The 12,184-nt window shown below is 46.4% G+C and overlaps 1 protein-coding gene across 6 annotated transcripts in view; it reads right to left on the bottom strand.

Annotated features, from left to right (window-relative positions):
• Positions 1–8,065: 8,065 nt before the first annotated feature.
• MTUS1 (microtubule associated scaffold protein 1) overlaps positions 8,066–12,184 on the bottom strand; it is an 810,444-nt gene continuing 806,325 nt past the window's right edge. For all 6 annotated transcript variants that reach the window (XM_069200374.1, XM_069200403.1, XM_069200384.1 and 3 more), the window contains one exon: positions 8,066–10,592. In XM_069200374.1, coding sequence (XP_069056475.1) covers positions 10,379–10,592 — 214 coding nt within the window. In that variant the 3' untranslated portion in view covers positions 8,066–10,378. The remainder of the gene's footprint in view (positions 10,593–12,184) is intronic.

Genomic DNA, 12,184 nt, shown 5'->3' with positions numbered 1-12,184 from the left:
ACTCCGCCGGAGACCAGAGGCCTCTGATCTCTGCCTCTCCCATCTGGCCGCCCCAACCGAGAAGCGATGCATCTGTCACTATAGAGAGATCTGGTTGGGGAAGGGAGAGGGATCTGCCATTGACCCAACTGGGATTCGAAAGCCACCACTGCAGGTCTTTCGCAGTCCCCTCCGAGATCTGGACCATGTCGGAGAGATTCCCCTGATGCTGGGCCCACTGGAACTTAAAGTCCCACTGCAGAGCCCGCGTATGCCACCTGGCATGTGTTACTAGCAGGATGCAGGAGACCAAGAGACCCAGCAGCCTCAGAGTCTGTCTCACCAAAACCCAAGACCAAGGCTGAAAGATCGGAATCATAGCCTGAATGTCTTAAACTCACTTTTTGGGAGAATAAGCCCAAAACAGCACAGTGTCCAGAACAGCTCCGATGAAAGGGAGCGTCTGAGAGGGAGTCAGGTGTGACTTCGGCACGTTGATAGTGAACCCCAGCTGGTGCAGGAGGTCCGCTGTAGTCTGAAGGTGGGAGACCACTGTCAGGGGTGAAGCCGCCTTCAACAACCAGTCGTCTAGATAGGGGAAGACTGAGACCCCTAACCTGCGCAGATGAGCTGCAACCACCGTCATCACTTTCGTGAACACCCGAGGGGCACTGGCAAGGCCGAAAGGGAGCACGGTAAACAAAGTGCTCGTGACCTACCACGAATCGTAGGTAATGTCTGTGGACAGGCAGGATGGGGATGTGGAAATAAGCGACCTGCAAGTCCAACGCTACCATCCAGTCTCCCGGGTCCAAGGCAGACAGAACCTGAGCCAGGGTGAGCATTTGGAACTTCTCCTTCTTGAGGAAGTAGTTTAGGTGCCGAAGATCTAGGATAGGGCTCAAGCCTTTGTACTTCTTTGGTATCAGAAAGTAGTGGGAATAACCACAACCTACTTCTGGCAAAGGGGCCCGTTCTATAGCTCACTTGGCCAAGAGAGCCGCGACTTCCTGGCGGAGAAGCACCAAATGATCCTCCGAAAGGTGATGGAAGGATGGTGGCATGTGTGGTGGTGCAGATTCGAAAGGGAGGGAGTAGCCCTTCCGAATTATTTGCAAAACCCACCCGTCCGTGGTTATATCTTCCCAGTGGGACAGGTGATGGCGGATTCTGCCATCAACTGGACGGGAGTGAGGGGACATACTAGGAAGGTTTGGAGGCTGCTGCAGGGGCAGAGGTGGACTGGACTGGACAGACTTCTGGTTCCTTGTCTCACGGCCACGTGGGATTCCGCGCCCCCGGCCACGCATAGGCTGTCCAGCGTGCATGGCCCGTTGGCTGGGTTGAGGATGGGACAGGGTGCCCCTTCCGTGGCCACGAAAGGGACGAAAAGTAGACTGTGGGAGGCGTGTGGCAGAAGAAAGGCTAAGGGACCAAGCCGTGGCCCAGGAATCCTTGAACCTCTCCAAGGCCGAGTCCGCTTTGTCTCCGAAGAGACGGGTGCCATCAAAGGGCATGTCCATGAGTGACTATTGGGCATCCCCCGAGAAGACAGAAGTACGTAACCAGGCATGGCGCCGTAAGGCCACTGTCGTTGCAACCGATCTGCCCAGAGAGTCGGACGTATCCAGCCAACAACAGATCGTGAACTTTGCCGCGTCCCTCCCATCTTTGACTGCTTGGGAGATGATAGCACGGGCCTCCTCCGGTATCTGCTGCAGGACTTGCACAACCTTATCCCACAGTGAGTGGGAGTAACGGCCCAAAAGGCATGCAGTGTTCACGTACGCAGCGCGAGGCTGGAGGAAGAAAAAACGTCTTACCAAATTGTTCCAGCCGTTTGGATTCCCTATCCGGGGGTGCGGGAAAGAATTTTCCAGAAGAAGAGGACGCCTGGATTACAAGACTCTCAGGCGTAGGATGTTGGGACAGGAACTTTGGGTTGTTCGGCACAGGCCGATGGCGGCGAGCGATAGTCCTGTTCACAGGAGCCCCTGTGTTGGGTTTGGACCATGTACCCAAAAGTACATCAGTGAGGGCCTCATTACGAGGGAGAAGGGGTTCAGACGTAGAAGCCCCAGGCTGAAGCACCTCCGTCAGGAGATTAGACCTGACTTCAACAGTAGGTAGCTCAAGGCCAAGGACCTCAGCCGTCCTACTAACCACCATACTATAGGTAGCTCCCTCTGCCGTAGCCACGGTAGGAGGAGACCGCATGCCAGCGTCAGGAGAAGTATCCAGACCACTGGCTTCACCCAAGTCCTTTGCCCAGTCCATAGTAGGGCCTTCCTGGTATTCTTAAGGGTCCAGGGACCCCTCCAATTCCTCCCCGTATTCGTACCCATAGGAAAATGGGTCAGAATCCGACCTCAGGCGAATAGGGCCCACCGAAGCCGATGGCGGCGTCGGCCAACGCTGCTCTGACTCCAAGTCGTCGGGAATGAGAATTGGGTCGATAGTGGGCACTACTGACGTTGGGAGCGTCGATAACCGACCCAGCGCCGGGGAAGGTCTCGAATGTGCGACCGGTGTTCATGCAGATCCGCGCACGGATCTGGAGGCGACCTCGGTGGCTGGGGCCGAAGCCGCCGGCGTGGAACCCGAAGGCCCCTCAGCCAAGCTCTTTGGGCCCGAAGGCCCCGTATCGGGGTCGGCACACCCAAAGATGAGGCTTATGGCCTCGTTGAACTCTGAGTTGGGCGGGGGTCGCTCTGGCTCTGGGAAACTCGGGGAAGCGCGGAGTCGACCCAGACGTAGGCTCCAAGGACAGAGGCCTAGTGCGTGGACGCTCGTCCCGCATCAGCCGAGCACCGGGGTGAAGTCGGAGAGCGATGGGACTTCTTCGACTTCTTCTTCTTACCTTGACCCGAGGACTTCGAAGAAGACGAGTGGTGATGGCTCCGTGACCGATCTCGAGACCTTCCTCTCGAGTGAGATCGGGACCTACGCGGAGTCGAGTGCCGGGCTGCCATCAGCTTTAGGGACCGCTCCCTCAAAGCCTTCGGATGCATTGCCCGACACTCGGAGCACGACTTCGGGTCGTGCTCGAGGCACCACAGGCAAACACGATGAGGATCCGTCACCGACATCATGCGGTGGCAGTCCTCGCACAGCTTGAACCCGGTCTTCGGGGACATCCTCGACACACCAAGTGTCACACCCAAAAAGTTCGACAAAACAGTCGAATTCGGCCAAAAAATAGCTGAGGGTAGCTCTCTCTCAGATCAGCGTGTGGCGCGGAAAGAAAAGAACTGACGTCACTGCGTGAGGGCAGCGGTCTATGTACTACTCCCGACGTCATCACGGCGACCACGACGCCTACGGAGTCGACAGACGCCACCTACCGACATGCAAGGGTATTGCTTGAAGAAAAATCTCCGGATCCAGTATGACGCTTGGGGGAAAAGTCTAAGGTAAGGAATCTGCAACTAGAAGTCTCTATCAGATTAGAGTCACACGCTGTGAGCTGCTTCATGAATTCAGCAAACTCATACAGCTATGTAGTGCTGAGCAGGCACAAAGATTCGAAAAACAGCCAATTTATCAACATTTTCTCTGCAGACAAAAGAGGCCCAAAAACTAAGAATTAATATTTATGTGGACCCAGTTGACCAGCTTATCATGCCGAATGGCAGAGCTGCTTAAGCTACTGAAATGGTGGGGTTCCCTATGCCACAGCACACACCCATAAACAGGCCCCTTAGAACGCATCAAAAATGCTATCATATATGTGCATCAGTACTAAGATATGACCACTTACAGTTTACATAACCTGGAGTGGGCATGCACACCTGGCGACAATATAACCAAATTTGTAGACTCCTACACGTTACAACCCACACTTGGCTGAGAACTGAAAACATTGGCGATTCACATTACACACACTTCAATAGTGGCCCAGCGAAAGTCATGATTTTTCTCAAAAGAGCAGCTTAACGAGACAGCCTTCTAGGAGAGTTAACTACCCGTCTCATTGATTGAGCTTGTGAGATATGAGGCATAAAATGTTTAAAAGATGTGGGGGACGAATGTACAAACTTCGTTATGAGTGCCATATGGAAAATTGTGCCCACTTGGACACGGAGAGCAGTGTTTAAACGCACACACACATCTGTGCATTCATTCACGACATCAACGACATTTATAAAGGCACCTCTATGGTCAGTGGGGTGGGATGGAATGATGATTCAAGATTAAACGGAGATCTACTCTTTCTCTCCTTTCAGGCCCATTCGCCATCGATGGTCAGCCAAATCCATCCACAGAACATGTGTGAAAAGAACATATTTTTATGTACATAAGGCTACAATCGCCAGAAAGCAGCACCAGCCACAAAGATATTCCCATTTTATTGCACATCACCGAGTGTCTGCAGTGTAATAAGATCGTTGGTTAACATCATCATCCGAAGGTATGCCTCACCTGCAACATGCATCTGTAACCAAGCACTGAGTACCAATTGGTCATACTTGTGGCATTTGTTCACTGGTTGCTATACACATTGTCATACCTCTCAAGTAGCATCCCAAACCCTGACAGATGAAGGAAGGACATTGACACCCACGACAGAGTGGATTTCATGCTGTGACCTGCCTAAGAGACTCATGACTAGGAACTGTGATTGGGCCGATGTGGAAGTATAGACTTTGGCTAGACAGTGTGTACGGTTAAAGCATGAAACGAGGTGGAGACAGAGAGCAGAGATAGAGGGACTCAAGCAAAAGTAAAGGGAGAGAAAGGCACAAGGGGAGACATGGACAGTGATGGCTCCTCGCAGGACAGAGCCAGAGAGGTCAAATGTAGTATTCCATATCAAAAGGATATCAAATGCTGTAATGAATGGGGAGCGAGTTAAGTGATCAACAGATTTTAAAAAGCTGCAGCGTGGGAGGGTAGATCAGTATGAATTGTAGCAAGCCATAGAGTGAAGAATTAGGAAGACACATGAAGCTGCAGTTGCATTGACGACTATGGGCATTATGTTGGAAGTGCAAACATCTGGAGATGCAATTGCTAGGCCAAGTCTCCTCTGATGAGACCAACTAGTCTGAAACTGGTCTTTGGTTTCTTATGTTTCTGCTAAGAAAAACAGAGGAAACAGAGGGAATCATCAAACATGGATGGCCATCATGTTCATTCTAAATGTGCTGGCCATTTTGGAACATTAACATAATGACTCCCTATGTACAATACTATTTGAATATGACTGCCACCTTTATTCTTAACACAGCTTTTCTTTGAATAACAAAATAATGATAAACTTTGTACAATACTATTCCAAGATGGCGGTCGTGTTAATACTGAATTGGTGAACAGGCTGCTTGGATCACTGCATACAAAATGAGCAGCTTAGCGGCACTGACTGGGTAGCTGTCAGCCGCTCTGAAAAATAATTAGTGACCCAGTTGCAGGAGAGCATTACAGTAAAGGAGTGATCAATAGCCGTGGATGGGGAAGCTGTTATGTCCACTTAGGAGAGGGAGGGTTTAATTTGCCTGAGGTTATGAAGTTGCGGTTAGGCAAAATACTATAATTCGGAGGGTATGACATCACACTCAATGAATGGGTATCAAGTGGACAGATCCACTTGTGAATGTCAGTGCCAGCTGGGCTAGTAGCTGAAAGGGGGTGACCCAATCTGTGTGAGCTGTACTGTGTGATGAACCAACACTGCGCTTCAGGCGACCAATGGCTGAAGGGGGCTAACTGAAAACCCCTAGATGTGTATATATTTACAATTTGATGCATCAATCTATCTATTTTATTCATCTTGGTGGTCTCTAACCACTGTATGACAAGGGTGGTGACTCTGTTGCTCCTGGGTAGACCCTAACAAAATCTGAAATACGCCTTCCACTGCCAACTGTTGATGACAAAGGGGTATGTGTAATTTACAAACTGGGCATTAGTCTAAGCTTAAGTTGCCACTGTGCCCAAACTCCTTTCCTTTCACCCCTTACTCGCTAAACTTAACCCAACAGATTGCACGTACAGACACTAGTAAATGTCACCTCAGTCATCCAGTGTATATAACTAATAATGAAATACTTTTCTGTTTAAAACACCGATCCATCTACTTTGGTGTCTGTCTGTTTCTATCAACTGGACCTCATGTTCTATCCTGGTGCCACTGCCCCATAGAACGAGATTCTCTCACTCCTGTGTTAATTCTGTGTAGTGTTTCCTGGTGGCTTGGCACAGCAGCCAGGGGCTAGGATTCTGCCGCTCCTGATTTAACTAACAGATGTACTTCAGGGTAGCTTAACACTACCACAAGAGGATGGGATTCTGCCACCTGTGGAAGGACTGTGTGTAGTGTTACTGTGGTGCCACTACTGGCATGACCTGGTATGATTACATAAGTGCTTGTATAATCGCTACAACACAGCATGTCCAACCACTTGCACGACTGCCTATGTAACAGGTTGCACAACCTCTTAAGGACATGGCATGACAGAATGCATTGCAGTTTCTGACAGCCCTCAATAACAGACTGAGGACATGTTGCATGGTAAACTACTTCTAAACTGTGTCACAACCGTGTGATAAACAAAACAAAATGTAACTCAATTTGCATAACAGCTGTCTCTAATGTTGCAAGTATTCCACAGAATAGTATGGTAACTGTCCACAATGCGCTCCAGTATGTCGCCAGGTCTAGAGAGGGATATATGAATGACATTACAAAATCATACAATGTCAGAGTTCCTTATGGTGTGAAGCATTGCACATAATGCATAGAACCAACCACAAAGGTTTTACTTTCTTTTTTTTTTTTTTTTTTACTCTCCCCATATAAGGAGTTGCACAATAAATTAGCTTAAAATTCATATTGCAAAATACAAGACAAAAGCGCCCACTACAACAAGACACCAGGAAATGGTCAGGCATTTATCGAGAACATGCTCAACTAAAGAACATTTAGCAGGTTTGTTCCAACACCAGGACGAAGCTGGACAAGTGCTTGACATAAAAGGAGGGAAGGTAAGAACCGGTAATTAAAGGTGAACCGAATGTGAGCACCCAGGGTGTGTATACGTGCAGCGTGGCGCTATAGATCTGTATTCCTCAAAAAGTTGGCAAGCAAGATTTCCTTAATTCCAGTGGCCTTGGAAATCGCCCAAAACATTGGTTCAAATATAGGAAGCAAAACTATAACAAGTGACGGTTTCTGACCTCAATCGCAAATTAAATAAAGGCAATGTTTTGTTAACGGCACTGTTTGTATTTTACGACTTTATGGGAACGATATTTTTCATAAACAAAACAAAAATCAGAGATAGTAATGACGCATAGTTATTGTAAATTCCAGGGAAATGGAAGACTGTAAGTGTAAATACATGTGACTTCACTAGGTGCGGCAGCTTTACGACTAAATCAGCTATTCAATCTAAAATTGCAAAATATAGATTGTGAGTGTGGTGTCCTGCTGGACCCCCACTAGTGTTTGTTACAGAGCTCTCTCAGCCACTCCTTGGGGGCTGGCCCTTACACCCACCCCACACCAACCTAACACAGGCACCAGCGGTCAGGTGACCCTGCCAACAGAGGAGTCCGAGTGCATGTGCTCGTGGCCAGGTCTAGTACTATTACTCTGGTGTCTGTCAGTCATTTACCTTTCATGTGGGCCTAGGGCCCAGAACATAACAGTAGGGGAGAGCATAACTTAAGGACGAGCGCCAATTGCAAAAGGGACCACCCTGTGTGTGGCAAGTGTGCTTTAAACGACAATATAACCTGAAGCTATTCCGGCACTCCCTCACAGGAAACCGCATTGGTGCGAGTTACGCTTGGGTACATTCATAGCCAGAAACCTGCCAGTGAAGCCTGTTTTGTGGTAGGCGGATTTTGAGAATAAAGGTGGCACAAGTGGAGTTTTCTTCAGGTGTACTGCAAGCTAGGACATCCAATTTGCATTTCATCTAGATAAAAACCATAAAGAGAAATGATTATGTTAAAAATAAACCCCAGAGCTGTAGTTTTTGGCTAACCAGCAATCTAGAAACTTAAATGTAAATACATTAAGCAAACCGGTTTCAAAGATAAGGATTGAAGATCTGGAACACACTACTCCAAACACTAACGATTATTGCACCAATACATTTATTTTCTTATCACATACTTGAATATAATACAGTTTCATAATTACAAACGTGAGCAACAACCACAAAGTTTTTACTTTTTTTTGTTTACAAACAGGGGTCTCTCACAAGCTTGACGTATCCGTTTACATGTATGTTTAAAAGGGCCTTTTGCAGGTTTGTACTCACCGTCTTTTTTTCCACTAAATTCATAAAAATGCCCATCACTGCTTACCACAGCAGGAAAGTGTGCATGGAAAGGGGGGCCGCTCTCCTATTTGCAAACCTCGCGGCAGTAGCTTTGGTCCACACCTTCAGCAGAGGCAGAAGAGATGAGGCAACATCGACTCAGGCCGATTCGTTAATTAAGTCTTTATTGCGAGAAAATGACCCGAGGCATTAGGCCAAATAAAAATAAAAAAAAGTACGTGCACTCAACAAAAAAGGTCAAATATACAAGCGAGACTAAATTAGCAAATTTGCAACGTGTTGGTTTGACATGTGAATAGCTCTTGTATGGGACTGAATACAAAGTAATATTTTCCGCTTCTTAGGAGACACTTGACATCTCTCCTCGAACAGACATGCCGGTGCTATGAACAGCAAGTGCAATACAGTCGGTGCAGCATGTCTGGCTAGTTATGCGTCCTAAAAATGTTAGTTCAGAGCACATGTAAATGAAAATGTGATGCACATTTATATGTATTTAAGGCAGTGGAAAGAGTCTGTAGTGTGAAAAGGAAAAATATCAAGAAAGCAATATTTATTGTAAAAACAAGTCAAACCTACATACATTGAGCACTTCACAACTACTATCCTTGTTTTCTGCAGTCGATTGGTGACAACTAGCCAAGCTTTATTTTTTAAACTTAAGTGAACTTGTAACAGACTCCCTGGGACTGTGTACATGAAGATGCAGGGTGCACATAAACTTAGGTGTAGCTCAAATTACAGACACAAATACACAAGAAGTGAATGAGGGCACTTTCAATTCTACAGAAAGTTTAACTCCTACTTTATGTTTCAGGACAATGGAGCTCAATTTGAGCTGGTGCTGGGCCTTTTACTCCCATGTAAATGATTTTTGTTAGTGGCTGTTTTCAGACTTTTAGTGGAGTTATCTTCTTGGCAGTTGGTGTCTGATGTACGTGAATGTCAACTGTAAGAATCTAAAATGAAACCATAGAATTTTTTGAACCATCATAAGAATTAGGTGAAGCACAGTGAAAGATAAGTTCCATTATACAGGAATTCAATTGTAATTTTCAGTTTTACAATACAGAGTTAATAAACAATGTTTGTATCCCAGACTTTCAGGTCGCATGCTTTAAATATTGAAGGTCTCGGTAGAAAAAGCCTCACAAATCGAAACTGATAACTTGAGTGGAATTAATTTATGCTTTTACATGTTTCACTTATTTTAGTAGAGCCAGTGCCATTCACACAATATATGTTTCCATGAGGCACTCATCTACTGTTTTTCTTCTTTTTGTTCGAACTTTGTTTTGTTATGGCGCCCAATTAGTGCTTAACTGAGAACTGAGCTCTTTCGAAACACTATTTTTCATGACCTGCTTTAAAAACAGGCACCGCAACTACTTCCCTTGCACATTTAGCTAGGAAAATGCAGATTTTTTTTTTAAAGACACCTACAGGTCATACATGGCAGTGCCACTCACGTCAAACCTGTGAGCAGGATTGGAGAACGTGAGGGGTTATAGAACGAAAGTATGCGACCTTGCACGGGTGGCTGTTTTCGCCTCTCCTAAAGGTCGAGCCCAATCTGCGAAGGGAAAAAACAACCTGGAAAGTTCAGGTATTTAAGAAAACATCAGATAATATCTACTGTTCATTGCAAACACCACAAACGCACGAACCCAAGCCCACCCCATGTGTACACCCACTCCACTCACACCACGCTCCCCTGAAAAAGGTGTCTGTGATAAGGAAACAATATAAAGGTGGTGGTCTTTATCTACAAGCCCCTGAGCTTTGTTGTCCTAGAGTAGCTGTAGGTGAAAAGGCAAAGTACGCAAGATTCAATACATCTTGCAGTTAAGTGCTTCGTGCAACAACGTCCAGCGACAGCTTGTCCAACGGAAGTCCTGCTCCAGGGAACACCCACAGTCTTGCTCCCATATTCAGCCCTACTCCCATGTGTTCCAGTATCTTCCACAACCGTTCACCCGCCAACAGTTTCCAGTCATGTTTCCATATTGGTATCGCAGCTAATATAGCTTTTGCTTTGAGTACAGTTCGGCATAACTCCGCAGATCATCTCTGAAATGCTTTTAGGAAGTCTCTTGCTTCCCGTCGTGTCATCTCGGCGACACAGTTGGGCTCGAAAAGGAGCCCGTACTCCGGGAGGACTGGAAAGGGATGGGAGACGTGGGCGAGAGCTTTTTAGGGCTGCAGAGGTCACCATTGTGGAGTTTCCAAAGAAGCTCTTCGTTTTCCATCGACAGCCTCTTGTTCACTTTTGATTCTTTCTGGAGGGATTCCTGCAAAACAGCCTGTTCCGTAGAAAGTTGTCTAAAATAAAAAAAAGAAGCAACAATTTGAATATGTACGTGAACCGTTCTTTTAATCGGACTACAAGAATGGCTGTAAAATGCATCCTAACCATTGCAAGAACACGAATATGGCTCCCTCAGCTGTGGCTAGGAGGACATTTCTTGAACTATAAGTGGCTCGTCAAACCATAATACGGTGCATGTTAATAGCAGATGGGGTGAGTAATGAAGCATGTGCCAAATATAAAGAGTAAACCACAACTAAAGCAATTTAAAACGAAAAGTGCCAAAAGACACTATGAAGCTGGAAACAGACAGAAGAAACAAGACGTAAGAAGTAATACTTCTTGTAGACGTACACACAGCTCTAATTGCGGCAAAACATTTCTGTATTACAGCACGAAGAATGCAGTGGACAAAATCTGGCAGGCTAGTCGGTGAGGGGAGGGGGACAATATTAGAATAAAGGTCCTCCGAGAGAAAACGCTTGTTTTTGAAGAAGGAAAGGAACTGATGCTATGTTGGCCATTTTTCCGGCACAATCAGATTTGTTAAGCGGCATTAGGTAGGACCCACGTGTTGTAAGAGCCAAAGAATGATGACATAAATAGGACGATCCGGGGAAGGACAACATGGTCTGTGGCAGCAGACACTTAGCACCAAAGAGAAGACCTGGCCTGGTGTAGACCGCCAAACATTTATCTTTCATGGAACTTTTTAAACTTCACAGGGGGCTTGGCCTCTTGTTGAGTAAAAGCTGTGAAGACTACTAGTATGCGCAAAGGAAGTTGATCTGATTAAAAAGTACACGTTTTAAATGTTTTCTTTGCATTCTGGCTCAGGCCCTCTCCCTTGTGCTACTTTGAAGAGCACGAGTAGAAAAGTCTATTCATCACTCCTGGGCTTGACGTCTGCTGGAACTTCAAGTGCCAAGAAAGTCTTATGATATCTGTGGCAACAGGAGTTGGGGGCTGCTGACAACACTCCTGAAAACTATGTGTGTGATTACAATAGGACATGTACCAGATCTGTGAAAATCAAAATCTGCAAAATCAGACACCATAACCAGCCACCTTATGAACCAAATGGAACTTTGTCAATTTCTCATAACTCAGCCACAAGCCCTCATACATCCCATGAAAGACACAGGATCACTGTTCAGCCTGAACAACTTTAACTGGTTCTTGTCACTAGAGAGAGTACCCCATAATTGCTGCCAAAGTAGAACTAACTGAGAAACTCTATTCGACATTAAGCATCCCCACTTTTGATGCTGGCTGCAGAGAAACGCCTCCCATCCTCTGGAGCTTTTTTATTTCTGTTTCAGACTGCTTACCATGTGCATTCAGTAGGTTTGGGGCTGCCCCATATAGCCTCTGGGTTTCTTCTAGCAGCCTCTTTCAATCACTGGTTTGAGACTTTGTAAGTCACGTCTTGGCTCAGCCCACAGGAGTTTTCAGTTCTCACTTAATGTTGCTGGATGTATCCTTCTGCCTTGACTTGATTGTTTTTACCTTGAATTACATGAAGGGCTACTATATGTTGATAGCTGTTGCTGTCCCCTCTTGCTAGCTCTCTCCTGTGTCTTGCTCTAATGTACTAACAGTGCAT

Source organism: Pleurodeles waltl, chromosome 1_2 (genome assembly GCF_031143425.1).
Source record: "Pleurodeles waltl isolate 20211129_DDA chromosome 1_2, aPleWal1.hap1.20221129, whole genome shotgun sequence".
NCBI lineage: Eukaryota > Metazoa > Chordata > Amphibia > Caudata > Salamandridae > Pleurodeles > Pleurodeles waltl.
Note: the sequence above shows the minus strand (reverse complement) of the source record. Positions and strands in the feature narration are given on the sequence as shown.